Source organism: Salminus brasiliensis, chromosome 5 (assembly GCF_030463535.1).
Source record: "Salminus brasiliensis chromosome 5, fSalBra1.hap2, whole genome shotgun sequence".
NCBI classification, from domain to species: domain Eukaryota; kingdom Metazoa; phylum Chordata; class Actinopteri; order Characiformes; family Bryconidae; genus Salminus; species Salminus brasiliensis.
Window position 1 is genome coordinate 30,338,403 of NC_132882.1, and position 23,383 is coordinate 30,361,785.

A 23,383-nucleotide genomic window follows, 5' to 3' on the forward strand; every position below is an offset into this window, starting at 1 on the left:
TGATGTGGTGAAGCCAACCTTATTTAATCTGCAGATTAGACCAGTCACATTCCTTGTTTTTGCAAAAAGCAGCATCAATCCCAACAAATACATTCTGTTGACTTGTGTGTGAGTAACTCCCTGATAAACTAAAAATAATATATATATATATATATATATATATATATATATATATATATATATAGCTGTTAACAGAGCAGTTGAAAGACTGTGCATTGTTTTATCAGTGTCTTTGAATAAGGTATATAAGGAATGACTTGTGTCAGGCATTACAAGCCTGGCATTAACCTCAGCATTGTGACCAGGATGTGCGATCTCTGGAAGAGGCTCAACAGAACACCTACAGCATCTATAGTAGGATCACTTGCAGTGAACGATGATATACTGACGAGCTGTACTTCAAAAAGCCAAGGCTGTTGTCATGTGAGCGCCAGGTACAGAGAGGTGTCGAAGCTATTTTGAGGCTATCATGGTAATTCCTGTAGCAGTAGTTCATCTTAACTTGTACTTTAGCAATCCCACATACAAGAACAAACAAAGTAAACTTCAAAAAAATGCCGTAAGGCCAGTGGATACACCATGTGATAATACAACTACAAGCCTACTACAAGAATGCTGTAATTCACCTTACAGTCTGTCAAGTAAGACCTTATGTATGGAAGCTTCTCTGAAGTCTCTGAGGATTAAATGCTAAAAACAGAATCCAGTCATACTAAATTGTTTCTTATACAACAATAAATGTCTGGAATTATCATACTTGGATGAATATGCTATGCTTCCATATGTGATTCACATGAGTGTCTTAATTCCTTGCTAGTGCTATATGGGCATACATAGGAGTGCCGAATCACAGCCTAACACAAACTAGGCAGTGTCAATTTCTAATTACTTATTAAGAAACAAGCAAATAATGTATCAGACTGGCTAATGTAAAAGTTGATGAAGCTGGATAGCTTAAAGGGGAAGTCCACATATCAGCAATACTGCATAAATCACGTGCTGGAAAAAAAACATTGCACTGCTTTGCTTTACAACAAACACCAATGCAAGTGCATGTAAGCTGGAAAAGAACACTCTTACAGCTTATTGATGGGAATCGAGCCAATTAAAATCTATTCATGGTGGAAAACTTTGTTTTCCTGATTTACCTACATATCAGAAAACATGTAGGTTCACCTGTTGTGTTTGCTAATAAATAAACAGTCATATTTACATATGAAGATACTGGTCTGCTTCACCACCACTATAATAAAATCCAAGTATGGCCAAGTTTCTATAACCTATCCAACAGCTCTTAATGTCTAGACTTACATCTTGGATGTGGACATCCCCTTTAAGTGTCTTGCTTACTACTACAGCTAACTGGAATGCTTAATGTGGGAATGAATTCAGAAGGCCAAATGATCTTGAAAAAATAAATTAAAAAAAGAGTTGGTGTAGATCAGGGTCCTGGGTGGGGGGGGGGTGGGGGGGGGGGTGGTGACCAGCATAGTTTGGCTATTTGCTTGCTCAGCCACCCCAGATTCAATTCATCTGATAAATGCCAGGTTCATTAGGAGTGTCTGAGCAAAGAAATTGGTTAACTGTGGGACCAAAACTCGGTTGAGTTGGAGGTTGTTAGGCTGTGAGGTTAGATTGTCAAACACATTGCCAGAAGTATTAAAATAGCATTAGTGTTTCCCTATAATATATATAATATATAAATCTACGCACATTAAAGACTTCAAATTTCATATTACATTTCAAAATCATATTTCCAACCCACATTCCCCATATTCTCCTTCACGTTACTGCATGGAAGCCCTTGGCTTCATCTCGGAGGTCACATCTCATTAAAAGTTCCACCTAGCGGCTAGGACGCCAGGAGCCTAACCGTGTACAGGAAGAGGCCTCCCAGGCCGGCAACAGTTGCCACGGCGATGGCCCTGACAAGCAGGAACTCCATGGAGTCCTCCAGCTTGGTGTGCAGTTTGAGGACCTGGCGGTGTGTGTCCTCACGCAAGCCCGAGTTTTCGATCACGTGGCTAGCCAAACCGCGCTTCTCGTTCAGGGGCATCTGCGCGGCAATGCGATGCTCGGCCTCCTCCTGGCTCAAACCGTCCCTGTGCATCAGCCGAGCCAGCTGTGTTGCAGGATCACTGAGGCAGAATGAGAGAGAGAGAGAGAGAGAGAGAGAGAGAGAGAGAGAGAGAGAGAGAGAGAGAAAGAGAGAAAGATGCAGAAAGAGACACCAGCAGAGAAAAAGAGATTTATGAGACTGCAACACAGAAACCAACATGCTGAGAACAGCTTCACACACAGAGCACGTTTTAGATGCCAGTAATAATGAGTGCACTGTGCGAGGCGGTGCAGAAAGAAAAGCACTTACCAGTAGACAACAACTGTGTGATTTAAGAACCGCGTAAGACGACGCGTCTCAAACAGCAGAGGCACGTCCAGAATCACATACCGATAACCTTATGAACAAAAAACACACAAACATATATCCACACAGACAGGAAGTCAGATAAGCAATCAGAGGTAAAGGTAAAGGTGCACGTATTTGTCACTGTACAGTGTGGACTGTACAGCGAAATGTGTCCTCCGCATTTAACCCATCTGGTAGTGAACAAACACTCACACACACACACATGTGTTAGGGGCAGTGAGTACACACACACACCCAGAGCGGTGGGCAGCCAACTCCAGCGCCCGGGGAGCAGTGAGGGTAAAGGGCCTTGCTCAAGGGCCCAACAGTGGCAACTTGCCGAGCCCGGGAAAGAGAAAGAGGGGGGATTCAAATATTCAAACATTTATAGCAGCTTTACACTGAAGTATAATAATGAAGACAACCTGATTTTAACCCCTTAACTCAAAAAGGCTTATTACACACCAAGGTGTATTATTCAGTAACTATAGGGACTGGGGGTAGGTGAAGCAATTCTTTGGATAATAGGATTAATAGAAGCTTGTAATAACACTTTCAGTCTGCCATAGGCCATTAAAGGGGTTAATCATCATCAAAACAAAACAAAAAAAATGCTCTTAACAAAACTAGAACTATATCTATTGGGTGGGCAATTATTATTATTATTATTATTATTATTATTATTATTTTAAATGTAGTGGTTAACTCTATCAGAATGGTTAGAGAAGTTCAGTACTACATAATGAATTGTCACAAACTATTGAAAAATCATTAAAACTATAACAAAATAGTAAAATATACAGTGGGGGAAAAAAAAGTATTTAATCAGTCACCAATCGTGCAAGTTGTAACTGACATCATAGGTAGACTCAAATATGAGAGACAAAATGAGAAAAGAAATTCTGATTTTATTTGCAAATAATGGTGGAAAATAAGTATTTGGTCAATAACAAAAGTTGCCCACCCCCATGCTTCACAGTTGGTATGGTGTTCTTTGGATGCAACTCAACAACGAGTTGTGTTTGTACCAAACAGTTCTACTTTGATTTCATCTGACCATAAGACATTCTCCCAATACTCTTCCGGAACATCCAAATGCTCTCTAGCAAACTTCAGACGCGCCCGGATATGTACTGGCTTAAGCAGGGGAACACGTCTGCAAGATCTGAGTCCCTGGCGGCGTAGTGTGTTACTGACGGTAGCCTTTGTAACGTTGGTCCCAGCTTTCTGCAGGTCATTCACTAGGTCCCCCGTGTGGTTCTGGGATTTTTGCTCACCGTTCTTGTGATCATTTTGACCCCACGGGCTGAGATCTTGCATGGAGCCCCTGATCGAGGGAGATTAGCAGTGGTCTTGTAGGTCTCCCATTTTCTGATTATTGCTCCCACAGTAGATTTCTTCACACCAAGCTGCTTGCCTATTGCAGATTCAGTCTTCCCAGCCTGGTGCAGGTCTACAATTTTGTTTTTGGTGTCCTTCGACAGCTCTTTGGTCTTCACCATAGTGGAGTTTGGAGTGTGACTGTTTGAGGTTGTGGGCAGGTGTTTTTTATACTGTTAACCAGTTCAAACAGGTGCCATTAATACAGGTAATGAGTGGAGGACAAAGAAGCCTCTTAAATAAGGTCTACCTATGATGTCAATTACAGGCCTCTCTCATTTTTTTTAAGTGGGAGAACTTGCACAATTGGTGACTGACTAAATACTTTTTTTCCCCACTGTATACACATGCATAAGGGCTGGGGATATGGTAAAAATACTATATCACGGTTTTTACACAATATTTATCACGATACATGTAATCACAGACTAAACATGTAATCAAGTGTAAATCAGTAGCGACAGATTAATCACTGTAATTACTATTCAGATACTCTCCCGTATTTATTCAACACATCTAATTAAAGCAGTCTACTTACACTTACACTGTTTGTAAAAAAAAACCTACAGCTGATCAGTGTTTATTAAACCATAACAGTATCCTCAATATGCTTAGAAAAGCATATCACCACGATAACAAAATCTAAATTAGTGCTGCAGAAAGTTCATTGGATTTTTTCCCCCAGATCTTTGCTGAATAAAAATAGCTTTAGTACAGTTATAGTATTATTTGTGGGATTATGGGGAAAGCAAACACTTGATTATCTTTAAAAGATGTATGAACATGCAAATACATTAAGAGATTTAAATTGGTCAATTCTAAATGAAAGAGGCAGCCACTGAAGAGATGTATGATCTTTTCTACTAGGTGTCAATATTCTTACTACCACATGTTGTATAAGCTGTAGATTGTTTGTTGTGTTGAGGTGAGAAAACAAAAGCTTGGATCAATTTCTTGGCCTTTGGAAAGAACTGAAAGTAGAGTCTGACCCCTGTTATAATCCTTAGATTAGAATGCAGCTGTAGTAATGTTACAGACCCTGGTAAAAACACGAGCACTGGTACCATTGTGTGATAGAGTTCTGAATAGTCTCTGGGATTGGGAAACTAAAGTGACTAAAGTGGGGAGAAAGGCTTTGGCAAATGTTTGGACACCCTTGCTCACATGACTCATTTTGTTTAGAACGAAGCACAATTTATATATACTTTTGTACTGATTTTAACATTTTGGAAAATAATAAAGCTAAGCATTCAACATATCATTACTTTGGTACATAACATAATTTGTTGCTTTTTTTCACTCAAAGAAAAAAAAAAAAAATCAACAAAACATGTAAATTTACTGGGATGAAAACTGTGCGTGTTTGCCTCACACACTGCCAATTACACTTATTTCTGGAGCAGAAAGTCATAATAAAAAATGCTTTTGTGCAATTTTATAGATCTGACACATTAAGTTTTACAATTAAATCCAAAAATTACAAAGTTACAGTAGTGTACCAAACATGATACTTTCTGATATATGCAATGTCAATGCCAATCCAGTCAATATTAAGCTAATAAACAATCCTACAGCATGAAGTTTAAGAAAGATGGAGAGTAGAGTGTAAAGACAATTATTAATTATAATAATTAAAAGAAAAAAGTAACAGACAATACAAAAAGGTGGAAAATGGCCCTAAGGTTGAAATGTTTGCCCCAAGGGTTTTTAACACCTGAAATGTTTGAGTGCAGACATCACAAACAGCTGCTAATATTGGTTACGTGGGTTATTTTGTTATTCCCAAAATGAAGCTTTTGTTCCTTCAATGCTGCAGTTTGTACAAACACAAAAGTAAGCAAGAGTCTAAAAAGCTTTCTACCTCATATGTTACTGCAAACCTGAGAAAGACAGCAGGCTCATTTACTTAAACCATTTTAAAGCTAGGTGTCCGCAAACCTCTGACACACACACACACACTGTTTGGAGTACTGTGATTGCAGCACCCGGGGCAAAGTCAGCGGTTTGTTAGTGATTTGCTCAGCGTTTTTTCACCCGGTCCGTCTGATGAGGGGTGGGTGGGGTGGGGTGGAGTTTCCAAAGGTTCTTTGAACTGGCATCCGGCTCCTTTAAGGGCAGTGCAGATCATTCTTTGTGACAGAGCTAGAAAAAGACCTGCTGTACTATTCTCCCTTCGGTCATCTAGGCTAAATTGATTGTGACATTCAAATAGAGATGTTTTTAGACAAAGCTAAAAGCTATGTGATCGGACCATGCGGAAAACACACTGTCCCGCATGCTGGAAGGCTCGTCACATGAGAGTTGGGGCATTGTGCAGGACTAATTTGTCTCCAACGATGTAAGAAAATCACTCTACAATCGTTTCCATTCCGCTGCATTCTTTGCAAAGTGGCAGCTAAGCTCCTTACAAACCCGGATGCGTGTGCTTTATGGGCTGAAAAAAAATCAACCTGATCAATTCCTACTGGCAACAGAACAGTGGCATCTTCTAAAACGACCCATGATCCATTTTTACCCGACCGATTCCATACCTTTCTTTGAACAGGCTTTTTGTTCCAGTTACGGTGTCTTTTTAGACTGATAATATAAATGAGCTCTGTTCTGATTGGCTGTCCTGCACAGCGACTCCATCATTAAGCACTCAAGATCTGAAACCCACCTGAGAGCTCCAACATGAAGGGGTGGGTCTAAACCATGGTTGGCTGAGTAGGCAGAGATATGCAAAGTCTGCTGCTTAGTCTGCCCTACATGGACTGTTGTGGACTAATACCCAATTCTTTATTTCAATGAAGTGAGAAGTTAAGTTTTCTTTAGATTAGTCCTTTAAAATCCTTTAAAGCAAACCCAGGTGCGGTTGCTCTTTTCATGCAGCTCGTTAGAGTAAGTGTGAACGCTGCCTTTCCAATTCCATTTGTTGGAAGCATAAACACAATACGAACCAAAGGCAGAGCCACTACTGCCTGCAGAAAATCAAATATCCACCCTGCCTGCTTGCTCGACCAACTTCATGCCATCCACATCTGCCTGCCTTATTATGGATGAGTCTCCATGGAGGCCTGCCCATGTTTCTGTGCTTTAACTTCTTCTGGCTGATGCTTTAGTTTCTGATCAATCTAAATACAGTAAAGTCCATTGTATTATAAGCAGCAATGCTATCAGATTCTCATGCTGTCTAAGTCAGGTGAAAGATAATGCAGGTGAACTTAATGCATCTGAGTTACATTGCATGCGATCAATGTCACAGTACTAAAGATACTGATGAATATGGAAGATTGTAGGATGTAACAGAAGGAAAAAAGGCAACTCCCTCACAAACACCACCTCATTATCAGCCAGGCCTTAATGTGTGTGTTAATAATTCCCAATATAACAGGAAACCATATCTGTTTTTCTCCTGTGTGCCAGAAAAATAGATATGATCTGTGTGTGTGTGTGTGTTCTACTCTCCAATGAAGTAGAGCGGTCTGAGCCAGTCTCCAAGCAAGTGAAACAGCACAGAAGCGCGCGAGTGACTGTGTGCGTGTGTCCCAGCCACAGCAAGATCTGATTCCAGCATCTGTTTCAGTGTGAATGAGACAGACAGTGGGGTAGCAAGTGTGTTGTTTGTGTGTGTGCATGTGTGTATGTGTGCACGTAGGTGTGTGTTTTCTGACCTCGGATGAAGTAAAGCAGTATCTGTTTAAGCATGGCTCTGTGGATCTCCGGGTGTGTGATAGAGTTGAGCAGCCTGCGTTTCTCTGGGCTGGAGAAGATGATGTTTCCCAGCTTCTGTCTGTCTATCTCCCCGTTCTCCAGTAACACCTCCTGCCCAAAGTGCTGCACCACCAGCCTGTATGCAGCACTGTGTGGCTCCACCACTGTCACAAACACAGTTTTGATTCAAGTAGAAGAGTTTAGTTCACAACACTAAATTATAAGTAGTAACTAGAGCTGTTATGATGACTATTCTGATATTGATTATGCCATTTTGAACAACCAAATCACTTGTGATTGTATTTCTTATTTTATAAAAAAGCTAAATGAGCATTCATCAATTTGTATTTATTTATGTACCTTTACGGTCATTATACCTGCACAACACAACAAAATTGTTCTCTTCGCATACCCCAACGTGGAAAACTGGAGCCAGAGCACAGGCTTAGCCATGCTATGGAGTTCTAGAGTATAGAGGGTTACAGGCCTTGCTCAAGGGTTTAACAGTGGACAAATCTTATGCACTCACAACGCCACAAACCTCCAAAATATCAAGTCCAGCAATGTCTACTGGTATGGATCCCAAACTGGCCGATCCCAATAGTCACCGACACTGATGCGATCTCAATTAAATTAGCTTTTTGGCCTAACCTAACTGTAGATTTTGACATTTAATACTTTTGTAGTTAACACTCCCAAAAACATGAATCAGTGTAACACTAATGTTAACCATTTTATTTATTACACTTGACACTCATTCTGGTTGGAGTGCATTTACTCCACTCTTTTCAAATTCTCATCAAAACTGGGACGCCCACAAAATCCCATCACATGCAGATTTCTTAGAGATGGGTCTGCTCAACATTTTGCTTAAGCATCGTCATCGCAAAGTTACATTTTATTTAATGGTAAAGCGTTTTTTTGCTGCTTGATGCAAAAGTAACATTTACATGGTGCTTATTCTCCAAAGGAAGATTTCATCTGCCCAACAGCATTTATTGATCTTATTCTACTCCAATGTCATGACATTAATAATACAGAGCGCATTATTATTATTATTATTATTATTATTATACTACATCATGACATGTTGGAGCAATGACTTCTGGTGAACATTCTCTTCGCAGAACAACAAAATATTGCAAGGTCAGGTTCTTCCCCAATAACACAAGTCAGATGTAAAATCCATGGGTCAGTGAGACAAGCCAGACAGAGTGGTCAACTGTATTACCTTTCCTGGCCACCACATCTGCGTCAATGACGGGGCAGCCCAGCTCCCTCAGCTGAGAGGACACGGTGCTCTTCCCTGAGGCTATCCCTCCGGTCAGCCCTACTAGGAACATGCTGAAAGCAGGCAGAGGCGGACATGTAAGGGATCAACAACTTACAGTAAACTTACCCTCCACCAGTCCTGTACACAAGTGGAGGATGACGGGCGCCATCTGGCGGCCGTCTGAGAAACTGCACGCTTCTACTATATGATCAGCTCCATTTGACTGTTAAAATCTTAGTCTTAGTCTTAACCATACACAGCAGAGCAGGCAGCTAGCTAGACGAGGCTAGAGGAACAACATCAGATAAACGTGGACAGGTATCAAAACGTAGGGCGAAGACACTGTTAAACGCCTCTTTCTGCACATTAGGTAGCTAGCTAGCTTAGCTTAGCTAGCTCCACTTTAAAGTCAGGCTATGCAGCTAGCGAGTGAAACTGCCTTTCTGTGGGCTCTTTAGTCAACGTACAGCCGGTAAATATGTGTTTCGGTCGAGGGGGGAGCTTCGTAATATGTTGTTTTTTTTTTTTAGCCGTAGCCAACTTACTAAACGACGTTGCTGTTGACCTGTTTATCTAACAGCGGTGTCGACCTTCTCCCTCCCTCTCTCTCTCTCTCTCTCTGTCTCTCTGTGTCTCTCTCCCTTCAGCACGAACTGCAGCTTCCGGTCAGCATGGAGTCACACAGGCGAGCGAAAGGTGAAAACTGCTATTGCAGAGATAAACGGCTCACTTTCACATATTTAAATAGGACCCTGTGTATAAGCCTACAAATCAGGCTGACGATGAACTACAACACTGAAGAGGCATCAGTGAAGGGATGAGGGGGTGTACGCTGCTGCCACTTGCCGGACTGGAGAGTCATTGCCAGAGAAATTCTGGCCCTGTTTAAGGGAAGTGGATCAACGTGTCTGCTTCTTTGAAGGGTCACGATGTGAACAGTCAGTCCAGAGAGGTTTGGTGTGAAGTTCTTGGCTCCAGAGAAACGTGTGGAGTCAGAGCTGCTCTTAGAGAGAGAGTGATAGGTTCCAGGTATTGGTAGAGGGCACCTCTGAAGCTCCACTGCTGAACATAAAGCCTACAATGCCAGTGGATTTGGGCCAGTGGCCTACAGTGGCCATTCTGCCTTAGGTTTTTTTTAATTATACAAAATAATAATCTTAGGAATTAAACTTAGAAGATAAGTGTGGGTTCACTGGTGGTTTTGGATAGGAAATAAAAAAAAATATATATATAAATATATTTTGCACTCACATTTGCCTGCGAAAGACAGAGGTGGGATCTCTACACTTGAAACCCCACTAAACCCTCAGACGCACTCTCAGACATTCCCAATCACCGAAGAACAGCTGCTCGTCTCCTATTCTGTATATATCATATCACACTAATGCGTGTGTATCGTTCTCACTCTACTCGTGCTTTCAGCCACAAGTTCCAGCCCTATCTACTAAGGTCTTCCCATAGATTTAGATGTCGAGGTCACTCTATTCTAGGTTTCTAGTGAAACACTGGCCAGTTGAGCAGTCTGACATGAAACCTATTTTTAAAAGACCCTTCATCAGTCCATCTGGATCCAAATCAGGGCTGACTTTGTTTTTTTATACATTACATCGAGCAGTGTTTCCAGGCCTTTACAGGGTAAAAGGTTTTTACATGCATTCATGTGTAATTTCAGATAATTCTCCTCCACATATTGGTGAGGAAAGGAATCTTTTCCTTATATATACAAACCGGATTCCAAAAAAGTTGGGACACTAAACAAATTGTGAATAAAAACTGAATGCAATGATGTGGAGGTGCCAACATCTAATATTTTATTCAGAATAGAACACAAATCACAGATCAAAAGTTTAAACTGAGAGAATGTATCATTTTACAGGAGAAATATGTTGATTCAAAATTTCATGGCGTCAACAAATCCCAAAAAAGTTGGGACAAGGCCATTTTTACCACTGTGTGGCATCCCCCCTTCTTCTTACAACACTCAACAGACGTCTGGGTACAGAGGAGACCAGTTTCTCAAGTTTAGAAATAGGAATGCTCTCCCATTCATGTCTAATACAGGCCTCTAACTGTTCAATCGTCTTGGGCCTTCTTTGTCGCACCTTCCTCTTTATGATGCGCCAAATGTTCTCTATAGGTGAAAGATCTGGACTGCAGGCTGGCCATTTCAGTACCCGGATCCTTCTCCTATGTAGCCATGATGTTGTGATTGCTGCAGAATGTGGTCTGGTCTTGTTGAAAAATGCGAGTCTTCCCTGAAAGAGATGGCGTCTAGATGGGAGCATATGTTGTTCTAGAACCTGAACATAGTTCTCTGCATTAATGGTGCCTTTCCAGACATGCAAGCTGCCCATGCCACAAGCACTCATGCAACCCCATACCATCAGTGATGCAGGCTTCTGAACGGAGCGCTGATAACAATTTGGGTTATCCTTGTCCTCTCTGGTCCGGATGACATGGCGTCCCCGTGTTTTCCATAAAGAACTTCAAATCGGGACTCATATGACCACAGAACAGTCTTCCATTTTGCCACACTCCATTTTAAAAGACCCCTGGCCCAGTGCAAACGTCTGAGCTTGTGGAGCTTGCTCAGAAATGGCTTCCTCTTTGCACTGTAGAGTTTCAGCTGGCAACGGCGGATGGCGCGGTGGATTGTGTTCACTGACAATGATTTCTGGCAGTATTCCTGAGCCCATTCTGTTATATCCTTGACAGTGGCATTCCTGTTTGAGGTGCAGTGAAGTTTAAGGGCCCGGAGATCACGAGCATCCAGTAGAGTTTTATGGCCTTGACCCTTACGCACAGCGATTGAATCTTTTGATGATGTTAAAAGTCTTTGCTATTTTACGCTGGGTAACACCATTCTGGTATTGCTGCACATCTTTCTGCGCAACAATGGTGGAATTGGTGATCCTCTTACCATCTTGGCTTCAGAGAGACACTGACACTCTGAGGAGCTCTTTTTATACCCAATCATGTTGTCAATTGACCTAATTAGTGTTAATTGGTCTACCAGCTGTTCGTTATATGCTCAATTTCCTTTTTCCAGCCACTTATTGCTACTTGTCCCAACTTTTTTGGGATTTGTTGACACTGTGAAATTTTGAATCAACATATTTCTCCTTTAAAATGTTACATTTACTCAGATTAAACTTTTGATCTGTCATCTATGTTCTATTACGAATAAAATATTGACATTTGCCATCTCCACATCATTGCATCCAGTTTTTATTCACAATTTGTTTAGTGTCCCAACTTTTTTGGAATCCGGTTTGTATATATATATATATATATATATTTATTCATTTATTTATATGACTTATATTCTTCAGTGACCCTTTTCTCTGAGCTGCGTGAAGGGGTCTTGCGTCTTCATGGTGTATTTGTAGCCAGGAATACTGATTAACCAGCGACTGGGCCTTCCAGACTGGTGTCTTCATACTCCCGAAAGATCCTGCAGGAACTGTGTGATGCTCTTATCTAAAGCGACTTACAAAAGTGCTTCACTGTTTACTCGGAAATTCCTCTTTAGCTAGTTTGTATCGGCTAGGATCCCTCTAAGCTTCAATACTACTTAAATACAAAAGTCAGTATGGAGACCACAACACTTGGTACTACACTTTGCCCAAGTACTCTTGGAACTGGTGGGTCTTAAGTCTGTGTTTGAAGACAGCGAGCGACTGTTCGTTCCACCACTTCGTTGCCAGACCTGAAAAAGCCTGGATGCTCGTCTTGTAGGATGGCGGGTCAATCCGAGCCAGTACTCTTGGTACTGATCAGATTTTGACCATTGCCATTAAGTATGAAGGGGCTGGTCCGTTCCTGGCTTTGTAGGCCAGCATCAGGGTTTTGAATCTGATGTGGGCAGCAGTTACAGGAAGCCAGTGAAGAAAACACAGCAGCAGCTTTGAAGGTGACCCGTGCTGCTGCTGCTGCACTCTAGATCAATTGCTGGGGCCTGATGGTACACAGAGGGAGAGCAGCCAGAAGAGAGTTGCAGTAATCAAGCCTTGAAGTGATGAGAGACTGAACAAGCACCTGGGCGGCCTCTCTAGAGAGGAAGGGTTGAATTCTCCCGCTGTTGAAAAGGAGAAATCTGCATGACCGAGTCAGATAATAAAGTAATGGGTGAGTGTATATGAATATACCAGTGGACAGAGGTGTAAAATCAATATGTAAACAAGTTTATTTTCATTTGGAAGAAGATTCACAATCAGATTCAACTCTTTTTTTGTGTGCAAACAATTCAATTACCTTTTATAGTGAAATGGATCAACACAGAAAGCGCTGAGTGTTGACTTTTTTGTTGCTGAGACTGCACATGTGATTTGAAATGCAAACATCAACCGCTCTCAATGAACGGACTTCACTCCACCGAAGCAAAACGCAACCAGTTTAAGACTGATTCAGCTAACGGAGCCGGAATGTGCACAATGGGTCGAAAACTGACGCAGGCTGATCTGACTCCAGAATAAGGAGAGAAATATTTACACAGACATAATGGTTTCTTAGAGCACTTGTAACCACATCACATTAGTAATATACACTGACAAAGGCTTACTGATATGTCCAGTGACAGTTGCCTATGGATAGTTCTTAGCAATGACAGAAAGAGAGAGAATGGCTTTGATTTAGAGAGAGCACCTTTGCTCGTAGAATCCATACACTCCTTACTCACAGAGAGCACGTAACCATTACGGAGGACTAACTGCATGCTCACCGTGACTGAAGAAACCTAAAATCGTGTCTTCACACTGGGAATTCAGACATTTCCCAAGTCCTTTCTTCTGTTCTCAAGGGAAAGAAAGCAGGTCTCAGTAGCATATTAGTAAAGCATCTCTGAGAAATCACAGAAAATGATGAGATCATATATATTTAACTAAGGATGTCCCGAGCCCATCCAGCAGGCCGGTGCCAGACCAGCTATTTTAAGCCCTGATTCATTTCCAGTCCTTTGTTTTTACCGCTGTGGCGTCCTCTGACACCAATTACAGACATTATTCACAGTCCGAAGTCAAGTGAAGAGTGTTCTCAGAAGGTAACCGGACAGTTCAGAGGCTGCAGTGTGGATCTACTTTACAGTGGAACATGAAAATTAAAAACTATTTTCCCCCAGACATATGTCTAATTCATGTTATTTTGGCCTATGCCCTGATATTAATATTCTATTCTATCTATGTAGGGAAATATGCTCCCGTCAGCTCTTTACTCCATGTCTTTACTGCAGTGTTTAAAAGGAACTGGGAGCTAAATGATCAGGGAGCTCAGTAACTCTGTACTGTAGGCTATGAAATATATATATATATATATATATATATATATATATATATATATATATATATATATATATATTTATGGTATATATATGGTGTGTATATATATATATATATGGTACTTAAACTAACGCAGTCTAAAATGTCGCATAAAAAATTCTTTCACAAAAACTAAAGTAAAAAGTGATTTTACTTCTGTATTTACTCACAGCACATCTTATCGAATCTGTCTGGCTGTATTTATTTCTAGAAACCCAAAGATCGGATTAGTATCAGCCAATACTCAGCATGGTACTTGGATCGGGACATCCTTAGCCTATGTGAACATTACTCAGCTAAGACTGGGAGAAAGGAGTCAGACACAAACTAGTTGAACTATCTGGGAGACAATTCTTAAATAATCCAAACACAATTGCTTCCTAATAATCCTACAAAGCTCCATAAAAGACCAGGGATCAACATGTGCCCTAACCATTCCACTGTACCACAGGGTTCACTGCAAACTAAACCAATAGACTGCAACAACTACATGGCACCCATATTGATTTTTAAATGCTGAAATGTGGAATAGTATGTTAGCTTACAGCTGTTACCAAAGTCGGTCCTGTAGTTTTAATTGTGAACTCCCATATTTGAGAATTTCCCCATTGTGGGATATTAGTCCCACAGTGGGGAAATTGAAAGGGGCTGTAGATTTACAGGAACATTGAGAGACCTATTCTTTTAAATAAGATAATCTTTTATTAAAAGGCTCAATGTTCCTGTAAATCTACAGCCCCTTTCACACTTGGCTCTTTTACCAGTAATTAAACGGCAAGGATTAAAATCCTGTCAATTTACACGTCCGAGACCTGGTACGACAAATGCTTGCATCCCCTTCAAAGGTTTCATGTTGGAAGGACTCAAAAAGAGCTTCTTCAGCTTGGTAACTTTTGTTACGTTGGCCGTAATGCACTACGTAAGGAAGTAGGGGTTCGATTTGAGACACAGCGACACAGTTCAAGATCTAGAACTTTTTAAAGATGGTGAAGGATCTAGTACATTTAGGTTACCTCTCACTGCCAGACTCATCAAACCATATTAAGGAAACGGCTTGAGCATGTGATTGAGTAGGCCTTGTCAAAGTGACTGGATAGACTACTTCTGTCTTTTACAAAGGTAAAAGCATCATAAATCAAATAAACAGTCTGACAGGTGTTGTGGCGACAGTGGTCCTCTGTGTTCGTGACAGAAGGTTTAATACTGGCGTGTCTAGTTTGTGAATGACACCTGTTTTTCAGCATGGCCACTTTAACACTTACAATAAAACAAGGAAAGGAATGAGTTTAAGTCAATGCCTGGTTATAGAAAAGTTGACTTGAGGAGGGTTAAGCCATTAAAAATAGGAAATATATATACGCATACCAGATTAACGCACACCGCTTAAGAAAGTGAGTGCACATGTTGTATTGTCATATGAACATTAATTGTGGGCAATGGATATGAATTCAAAAATCTCAGCACCAAGACGCAGTGTTTCATATTTAGAGTAAGAGAGAGAGAGAGAGAGAGGGAAAGAGCGTGAATGAAGGATGTAAAACATCCTCATAAAATGGAAACAGAGAACACTGACAGCTAACCGCTATCAGTATAAAAGAGAGTAGATAACAGCACCAAATGTCTCCTGGTCGCTAATCAAAGAATCAGTGGTGTTACTTGGCGTCCGCTTGAGCAGACCAGGCTTGTTTATATATTTTTTTGATCTTTTAGATGAGTACATCTCTATCTTGTACCTTTATCAAGTGCTCATGGCCCAGTAACAATCGAGCATATTGAATATTCGCCTTCGTTTCCCACACTTCAGGATGGCAGGACGTGTAGCACTCTTGCTCGTGTGCTCGTGTGATCTCTTGCTCGTGTGCTTTTAAAAGAAACTGGGCCGTGTTTCATCCTCAGTCCGAAAAACAAACTGTCATCCTACTCTACAGCTCTACATCTCATGCACATAGATGCTATCATACATATACACAGGATCCCAACATTTTCAACAAGGTTGAACTCCACATCCAAAGCTGTGTTAATAGACAAGTCTGGGACAGATATAGGAATAACAAAGAATCACATCAGGATAAAGAAACATACATTCATCTCCACTGTTCAACACAGTCAATGCCGAGAGATCCCTTGGGCTTGAAGACACACAAAAAGAGTCAGTTGTAAGGAATCGGTATTTGCTATCCTAAACGTCACTCTAGACAGTATTCCAAGGGCACACTGGTTTCAGCTCAGTAAGGATTTCATATATATATATATATATATATATATATATATATATATATATATATATATATATATATATAAAACTAAAAAACACCTTTGTGTAGGAAATGCAGAACAGGACGTAGGTCAGATAGGAAGGATGAGTTCAACCACATAAATCACAACCATAAAATAACACAAAATATAGATGTTCAATACAATTATCAAAGAAACTACAAAGCCTGGGCTGTTCCCTTAAGTGCTGTATTTTGGAATGTCTGAGATGGAATGTTTAGATTAATATTTCTATACTGTATTTAATATTCACTGTTTACATTGTAACATCTTGCCGTGAAGAACACAACGACCTATTGCCACCAAAATACCAAAGTCTAGGGGGAAAAAAAAGGTGAAAAGTATGAATGAAGACATGTATACTGTGTCCTGTTGGAATTGGGATGCTGCGTACATATATATAAAAATGTGGTTGTCTGGAATATGAAAAGTAAATTTTTTTTTTTTTTTTTTTTTGGTACAGATATACTGCATTAAGAACATCAGGGTGTGGTCTGACAGCTGAACATCCAGTGCCTTAAGAGGAACTCCGTAAGCCTATAGGCCTGCTTTTCCGTGATCGGTTTCTAAACATGACGTCTCGACATCTCACAAAAGGTTCCCTCCATCGGAACCATGAAGAAGCTGACTTTCGAGGATAAGTCAAGCTTTTTTTATTCTGTGGACATGGTACTGTTCAAAAACGTACACAGTGGGCCATCTGAACTGAGAAGGAACTAAAATGAGTTTAGATAGTAGTAGTTTTGTGATGCGTTGGAAAATGCCCCATACTTGACTGTAAACAGATGATTCCTGAAACGTATCCCCCAGTTCTGGACCGGCATGGCACCTTGTGCTTATTCTCTGCATATGATGACTGTACTCCTTGTACCTGTAGTTAAAAGGCTGTGACTTGTTATCATAATGGATTTCAACTAGACATTATCCAGCTGTCTGAACCCCACCACTGACTTCTTTCAGAGAAATGTGTTCAACTGAGTCTCGTCTTCACTCGAGGGCTGTCTTACTTCTTGGCATGGAACACCATGAGTGGTCGTTCCTCAATGCGCTGCCATGGACTTTTCTTGTTCTCATCTTTGTCATCCGGGTCATTTTCATCCTCTGGGCTGGTGACAGAGTCACGCTGTGTCTCACTGTTGCTGCTGCGTGAGCTATTTCCCCGGCTGCGCCCCCGTCTAGGCATCGTTGACCCTCGTGGCTCTTCGGGACCGTCATCCAGGAGGGGCGTCAGTGGGTTTTCCAGAGGTGATCCTGCTCCCATGCGGCCGACGCCTCCACTGAGATCCAGAGGGTCATGGTAAGGCAGTTTTGAATACTGCTTCCCGCCGCTGGCACTGTTCCCTCCGTGCCCTTTACGTCCACTCCCGTGCCGCTCCTCCTTACTCTTCCGTCCAGAGACCAGTTTGCGCTCATGTGGGGTGTCTTGAAGGCCTGTATCTGGGCTGCAATCCTTGCTGCTGCCAGCAGGGGCACTGAGGGTGCTCTGAGCACTGTGGTTGCTGCTGTTTGCTCCACTGTGAGCAAGCTCAGAGCCGACATCGATGTAGGAGTGGCGCACATGAGCGTTGGCTCTCCCGTCCAGAGATATGAACCAGGCCCGAGGGTGCTGTTTCACGCCTAATTCTCGAAGCTTCTTCTCTGTAAGTGCTTGGAGCTCTCCATTCATCTGTGCCATGGTGGAGTCATTAAAGAGCACTGGGATGTGGACTGGTGCCGATGGACCTCCAGATGCCCACATGTTCTCATCCGAGCTTCCTGGGGAACCCACCCCTGGCTGCACTTGCATCTGGCCTGATCCCTGGTTCTGGCCCTGGTGGCCTTGGTTCTGGATCCCACTACAGACACCGTTACCAGCCCCTCCCTGGCTCTCCCTCTCAGCTTGGCTCTGGCCATCCTTTGCAGCTTCAGCGGCATTAAACTCGGACGACAGGCGCATGTAGTGTGCTGGGATAACCAAAGTCGGGACCATGCTGCGGTACATGTTCTCCGTCATTTGATCCAAAGAGCTGCAGAATATGATCTGGCCAGGTTGCGTGTTCAGCGATGTCGGACGAGCAAGGAGGTCTGCGCCTTGGGAAACCTGCGAGTATTCCGGGGGCTTGTCCGGCATGGGTGGAGAAGGCGGGTCCGCTGTGTATCCACGATTGTCATTGACCACATGTCTGCGGCGGTACTCGTGATCCTTGTCATCTGAGCTATATTTGCGCCCGTAGTCATCATGAAGAAGGGCGTTGTCATGGTTGCCTGTGTCTGTGGAACGATGCACCTTCATGGGAAAGCTCTCGCCCCCCCGCTGGGCTCCTTTCGATTGTTTGTTCTTGGACGAATGCCGGAGTTTGTGTGCCGGTACGTGTTTTGAGAACTCTTCCCTTGCGCTCTTGTATTCGCGGGACGGTGACGTGTCAGGTTTGCTGGCATCCAGATCGCCGTTGGTAGGAGCAGGTTCAACATGGCCACCACATATGAGGTTGAGACGAGAAGTCGAGGTGCCCTGGTCACGTTTGGAGCCACACAAAGCAGATGACACCTGAACCTGCTTCTGCTGCCGCCGAGGCTTTAGACACCTCCGTCTGTCACAGATCAAGAGAGAGAGAGGCACGGAGTAAGAAAGAGAATGGAAGGTGGGGTGAGCTTTTGTAAATGTCTTGCCTCAAGAATTCTTTCCAAACAAGACGGATATTGTCATAAATTGTTGGATCATCCTTCATTAGAAGAATAGACAAGCTATAAACGCATTACAGAAACCGGCAAACCACATGCACAGACCTGCAATAGTAGAGGAGGACGCAGAGCAATACCAGTACAAGGAGAGCCAGGGATCCCAGTATGGAGAGCAAGAAGAGAGTATGGTAGGCTGTAATGTCCCTCAGACCTGGATGAGACAAACCTGGTCCTGAAGTGCGATACCAAGCCTGGTCAGTAATGCTATTAGTGGAAGAAGCCCTGTAGTATTCAAGGTTAGCTGAAACACCATCATTTTGCTATTCTGTGATGTGATTTAGTTCTAGGAACTCATCATACTCAAAGTCAGAGACATTCATATAGCATTATGTATTTAATGCCTTCATTAAATCAGTGTAACATAAAAGGGACAGGCTGTGGGAACTCAAGCCAGACACGTATTGGTTAATTCTGTCTGAACCGGACGCTTAAATAGTCAAGTCCCAGCAATTGTTTTTTACGTGTGTATTACCTGATGAAGAGGGGAAGGCTGCTATCCAGTAGCCAAGCCGTGAGGCCATAAAGTCCAGCGTGAGATGAGCTCCATCTCTCTTAATGTACCCAGTCCCGTTCCTCAACCACAGGCCTGCAAAGAACAAAAGCACTCTGAATGATATAATTAACAGAAAAGCACTCATGTGCAGCTTCATCTGAGTGTCGACTCGAAGTGGACAGTAAGTGTGATGTGCAGAAAGCTGCTCTGGGTTCATTTAAAAAATGAACACTTAACACTGTTTTCCAATCCAGTCCCAGTACGCTGTTGTGATGGACGGCACATGACAATACATGTCCGATACTATTTAAATATATGCTGTAAGTAATATCACAGGATTTTACAACAATATGACTAGGTTACACAGTGTTACACAGTTCTTGTTTTGAGTGGTGTCGTGGACCTTCCACCCAAGTTATGCAGTGAAGTTAACAGCTTGCCTAGCCCGGAGCAGCAGCACTAGAAAAGCCATTCTCCCCACACAAAAGTTTGTGTGTACGATTTGTAATTGTTGTGTTGGAGAGTGTGTCGTACCTGTCTTAGTGTCATACACCCACACAGGCACGCTGGTGGGGGATCGTACGCGTGTGTCAGTGGGCAGAGGAACAGAAACATGAATGGGCTCGGTAACCTGAACCGCATTGCCTTCACGGTCAAAAAGCTGAGTACTGACTGCTGCTACTGCTGTTAGATCGGTCCAGCTGCTCTCTCCGCCTGCATACACAAACACAAAGGGGCACACACACTCAGACATGCAGTTTCAGTCTAATTTAGTACCATTTCCAAAACAGATATCTTTCAGATTTCTATCGGTCTCGCTCTCTCTCTCTGATGTGCTGTTACCTGTGTTGTTGGGCTCCAGGGCCAGGAGGTAGGGGAAGGCATTGATCTCACTAAAATCTCTGGCAGTGGTCAAAACTGCAGTCATCTCTGAGAAGGAAGAGTTCAACTGCAAGCTCCGCCTTGGAATGTGCAGCCATGGCTGGCTCCGCCCACCTGCAGGTCAAATAAGAGTTATCATAGGGTCAGATAAAAGTTATCATCAGCAGTGTCAATGCGATAAACAGACATGTTACATGTCCAGTTATTAGTTGGGACGGATCAATGGGACAGAATCATACAAGTATGGCCCCTTCAGGGCTGGCAGGGTTCGCTGCTGGTCGGAAGATGTTTTTACGATGGTCTGCCCCAAACTAATGCATTCTAACTGAGAGCGTATACCAGCACTCAACCGTCCCCATTATCTGCCTGTTGTGACATTTGACTATTTACAGATGTGCGAATTATGCTGCCTGCCATCAGCTCCCAGAGCCCACGGGAGCACAATTGGCCTTGCTCTCTCTGGGTGGGTAGATGGCTCAGTCTCTCCCTCCTTATATCCATTTTTGTGTTTAATAAAATGAAATTGGATTTAATTCTTTATTAATATTTGTAACTTTTGCATTTGAGTATATAAGAATTTAGGAAAGTAATTGCTTTAATGTGATGCAAATTGATTGGCTGCTGAGTTTAGTAAAAAAACATGGGGACACATGGAAGACAGCAGAAGCTTCGAGCCTAGGAGCATCACAGTCTTTTAACGGTCACGTTAGGAAGTCAGGAAATGTATCTTTTGTTTCGTATGATTTCATAGTTCATGAAGGTTATAGTAAAGATACAAACCAAAAATCCCAAAAAAAGGTTTGAATCCAAGATCTTTTATTTTCTGATACGTGTCGCGGCTAAAAGAACTTGTCTGTGAAACTGAAGTCTGTGATGCTGGCCGGCACAGGCATCTGCTGGCCTATGCATCAAAGCTGGGTACCCGGCATGTTGGTTGCCCGTTGACTTTGCATTGGCGGCAGTTCGAAAAGATGTTGTGGCTGGTTGCACATTTGTCAGAGGGGGCATGTGTCAGTGTCCCGACCCTCGACCCTGTGTCAGTGTCAGGAGCATTACGTGTGATGTTGGGAGAGCACTAACAAGTGAGCTGACTATCAAAAAAAAGAAAGAAATAAATGTACACATTGAAGTATCATGTGTGATATTTTTAGTAGAACATTTCTTGAAGTGTGAGGCCAAAAAAAGGGTGAACGACAGAAACAATACTGCTGTTGTTGCTATGGCAACAGGAGCAGGAAATGATAGTGTCTGGATGATGCACAGCTGAAGGCTACTGGAATGTGTGTGTGTGTGTGAGAGAGAGAGAGAGAGAGAGAGAGAGAGAGAGAGAGAGAGAGTGAGCATGCACTGCTGAGAGCTTAACAGCAAAAGAATTTATGTTTTATCATTTTACACTCATTGTCCACTTATTGAGCTCCGGCTACCGCCTTGTATCTCCATTATTTTATTTTTTGACATAATCTGGCAGTTGTTCTTTATAAGGTGACAGAATTTCATGCTAAATGGACAAATAGAAATGATCTAAATATATTTTTAACCCCTTAATAAGGCTCATCACATGCTAATGTGTATTACTCAGTAACTACAGGGACTTCTGTACAAACCGGTGGGGCTATTCTTTGGCAACAGAAGTTTGTTATAACTTTCGGCTTTTTAGGGAGCCAAACTGATTTTTATTAAGTTAAGAAAGTTTTTTGTTCTCCTGTTAAGTTGCTGTTTTGAAAATACAGGATAACTGAGTGACAGTGACAATATAAATATAGATGTCCAATTACTTTATCAATTTGATCTAGTCATCACTGTTCACATTGGGACCACAGGGCCACTGTTAAGTTGACCAGATATTAATTTTGGTGATGGATTGTTCTCACAGTAGCACTGACACTGTACACAAGCAAGGTAAAGCTACAAGATAGGAGTGTCTAAAATGGCCAGTAAGTGTTTAGTTCCTCACATTGAAAAACATCTCAGTTATTTATCTCATGTTTATATTCTATTCAAATGTATTAAAATGTATTCTGTGTGTTTTCATCTCATAACATGCTCAAACTAAATCATCAGCATTTCTTACCAGGAGAGCCGTGAAACACCTGGATGACGTCATCATACAGGATGAGCGTTCCTGGCCGCTGTGCCAGCAGGTACAGGCTGACAGAGGCGTATACTGACAGACACACAGATGGAGAGAGAAACATGCGAGAAGGAAGGTCAAAATGATGCGTTCCAGCCTTAAAAACATAAAAACGTATAATACACATACACACACATCATGTAACAGTCTGCCACCTTCACACATGCTCAGTAACAGTCAATTTCCCTATTCCCTTGTCTATGTAAATTCCATGTGCGTAATGTCCCAAAATAAATCCCACTCATATATCCAAAGAATACCACGTGGAGCCCAAGCATACATACAATAATTTCACCAAAATCAGGATTGGGACAGATCCAGGCATTTGTTATTGGATCAGGTATGGGCTAGGTTTTAACCCACAGTGTTCAGAGCGCCATCTGCTGTCCTCAAGGCATCATCAACAGACATTATTGTCCAGCTGGCAGCATTGCAGACATTTTCAGAAGGTAGATAAAAGAGTTGAGAGTCTGCAGTGTGGAGTTATTTTACAGCGGAACATGAAAACAGACCATAATATCTGAACCTTTATAAAACTATCACTGAAACGCTCTGTTTTACCAGCGGGAGAACTGCACACCTTACTTTGTTTCGAAACCAGCACTGAAGAGCATGTTCAGAACCCATACATACACACACATACACTATAGAAACCCAATCACAGCCCATTCACCCACTACAAACCTATTTCACATCAGTAGAGCAACAATAACAAATATCAGTCCAGAGTGTGTAACACTACACACACACCCTGTGACCTGACTGCAGTGTTCTAAAGGAGCTGGGAGGTAATTGGTTGGGGAGGAGAGTCAGACTG

At 42.2% G+C, this 23,383-nt stretch overlaps 2 protein-coding genes and 1 long non-coding RNA gene across 4 annotated transcripts in view; 1 reads left to right on the forward strand and 2 right to left on the reverse strand.

The window, feature by feature from the left end:
* On the reverse strand, positions 1-9,546 carry dcakd (dephospho-CoA kinase domain containing). The gene is made up of 5 exons (XM_072680128.1): positions 9,299-9,546; positions 8,712-8,824; positions 7,441-7,644; positions 2,369-2,456; positions 1-2,138 (listed from the first exon to the last, which is right to left on the reverse strand). The coding sequence occupies exons 2-5, from the start codon at positions 8,821-8,823 to the stop codon at positions 1,853-1,855; spliced, it is 690 nt and encodes a 229-aa protein (XP_072536229.1). The 5' UTR covers position 8,824; positions 9,299-9,546; the 3' UTR covers positions 1-1,852.
* On the forward strand, positions 9,162-16,821 carry LOC140556337 (uncharacterized). The gene is made up of 3 exons (XR_011979722.1): positions 9,162-9,225; positions 9,401-9,449; positions 16,803-16,821. It is a non-coding gene; the product is annotated as an uncharacterized lncRNA (long non-coding RNA).
* Positions 12,917-23,383, reverse strand: part of fam171a2b (family with sequence similarity 171 member A2b) — a 23,647-nt gene continuing 13,180 nt past the window's right edge. The window contains exons 3-8 of one of the 2 annotated variants that reach the window (XM_072680126.1): positions 22,507-22,599; positions 20,397-20,549; positions 20,088-20,267; positions 19,533-19,646; positions 19,106-19,211; positions 12,917-18,909 (exon numbers count right to left, since the gene is read on the reverse strand). In XM_072680126.1, the coding sequence (XP_072536227.1) occupies positions 17,343-18,909; positions 19,106-19,211; positions 19,533-19,646; positions 20,088-20,267; positions 20,397-20,549; positions 22,507-22,599 (2,213 nt within the window). In that variant the 3' untranslated portion in view covers positions 12,917-17,342. Of the gene's footprint in view, positions 18,910-19,105; positions 19,233-19,532; positions 19,647-20,087; positions 20,268-20,396; positions 20,550-22,506; positions 22,600-23,383 lie in introns of both variants that reach the window. The other variant, XM_072680125.1, reaches the window with a different exon arrangement.